The 1,407-nt window shown below is 40.9% G+C and overlaps 1 protein-coding gene across 1 annotated transcript; it reads left to right on the forward strand.

Moving 5' to 3' along the window:
- Window positions 1–7: 7 nt before the first annotated feature.
- Window positions 8–1,034, forward strand: LOC102312962 (receptor-interacting serine/threonine-protein kinase 3; the record flags this gene model as incomplete). The annotated part of the gene is given in 3 exon segments (XM_042217922.1): window positions 8–186; window positions 442–621; window positions 716–1,034. Coding segments are annotated over 2 exon segments (474 nt in total), but the record flags the coding sequence as incomplete, so codon positions are not given.
- Window positions 1,035–1,407: the final 373 nt, after the last annotated feature.

Here is a 1,407-nt window from a genome sequence, read left to right on the forward strand (position 1 = left end):
GAGTGTACGGACGCTCATGTTGGCTGCTAATAATTTTTTCAAACGTGTTAGGACATTTGGACACAGTATTATCAACGATGTAAATGGGTACTGTAAAAGACGAAGCGGAATGGAATTAAAACAATTTGTGGAGGGGACAGCGGTCTGTCAGTGAAGTAGGAAGAAGAAGACAGAAGAGTGGTGAGGGTAGAGCCTTACTGGCTGTATAGGAGTTTAGTCTCCTTTTTTTTTCTTTCTAGCTTTGGGAAATTCAGAATCCAGAATTTCAAAAATGTCGTGAGAAGTGCACCAGTATTGTTAAAAAGTGGAAAATGTGTATCAATGTGTTGCTTCCAGTTGCTTTCATGTTAGTGCAACAACAAAGACTTCTAAGGTGTTGTAAAAAATACTTAGAAAAGCTGGGTTTATTCTCCTCACTGTGTCATTTTATTATGTTTTAAGGTTTTGTACCTGAGTTCAGCAGGTGATGGAACTGGAGAGTCCTAAATTTGAATCAGTTGAAAATGAAAACTTGGAGAACTGGCAGTTCATTGGCTCCGGTGGATTTGGTCAAGTCTACAAGGCTAGACACAAGAAGTGGAGGCGTGACGTGGCCATTAAGCTACCTCGACATGCTGCTGGGTAAAATTAGAACGGAACATTTTTTTCTTTCTATACTTCCAAGTACATGAACTAGTCCTTTCCTAAAGCTTTTACATTTTCCTTCCAACGCTAGGGACATAGAACTGTGTGAGGAGGCAAATCATATGGCCAAAGTCTCCTTACACAGTTCTGTGCTGAGGCTTTATGGAAAATATTGGGGATGTCCACCAAATGGAGGGCAGAACATTCAGCTGGGAATTGTTATGGAGCTCATGGATATAGGATCTGTTCAGACCCTGCTGGAGACTTTGTCAGGTCCACCACCATGGCCTCTGGCCTTCCGCTTGGCCTACGAAATCGCTCAAGGAATGAACTTCCTCCATGAGAAGAACATTTTGCACCATGACCTAAAGCCAAGCAATGTACTGCTGGATGGTGACCTTCATGCCAAGGTAAAGTGCTATTCAAACGAAAATTAAACAGAACAAAGCTTTTGCAGACCGGGATTGTCTGGCACATGACAGCACTGTGGGATTCTGTTAACAGCTCACCATTTACCTGGCAAGCTTCCCATTTTGCAATGGTCAGTTTGTGGAAAACACACAAGCCTTTAAATAGAGGAAGTATTTAGTAGGTTTTGTGAGTCAGAGTAAATTTTCATGTTGGTGGAGGTGGGGTGTTTTTGTATTGAAAGCTCACACAATGTTAGTGAGTTAAATAAATAGATGCTTATTAAAAACTGAAGGTAATATAAATGTGTTTGCTTGTTGCAAAATGATTTGTTTCGACATACACCAATAGCTGACTCAAAGACGTATGGCTTCT

Source organism: Haplochromis burtoni, unplaced genomic scaffold (genome assembly GCF_018398535.1).
Source record: "Haplochromis burtoni strain Fernald_Lab_line unplaced genomic scaffold, NCSU_Asbu1 Contig_3785, whole genome shotgun sequence".
NCBI classification, from domain to species: domain Eukaryota; kingdom Metazoa; phylum Chordata; class Actinopteri; order Cichliformes; family Cichlidae; genus Haplochromis; species Haplochromis burtoni.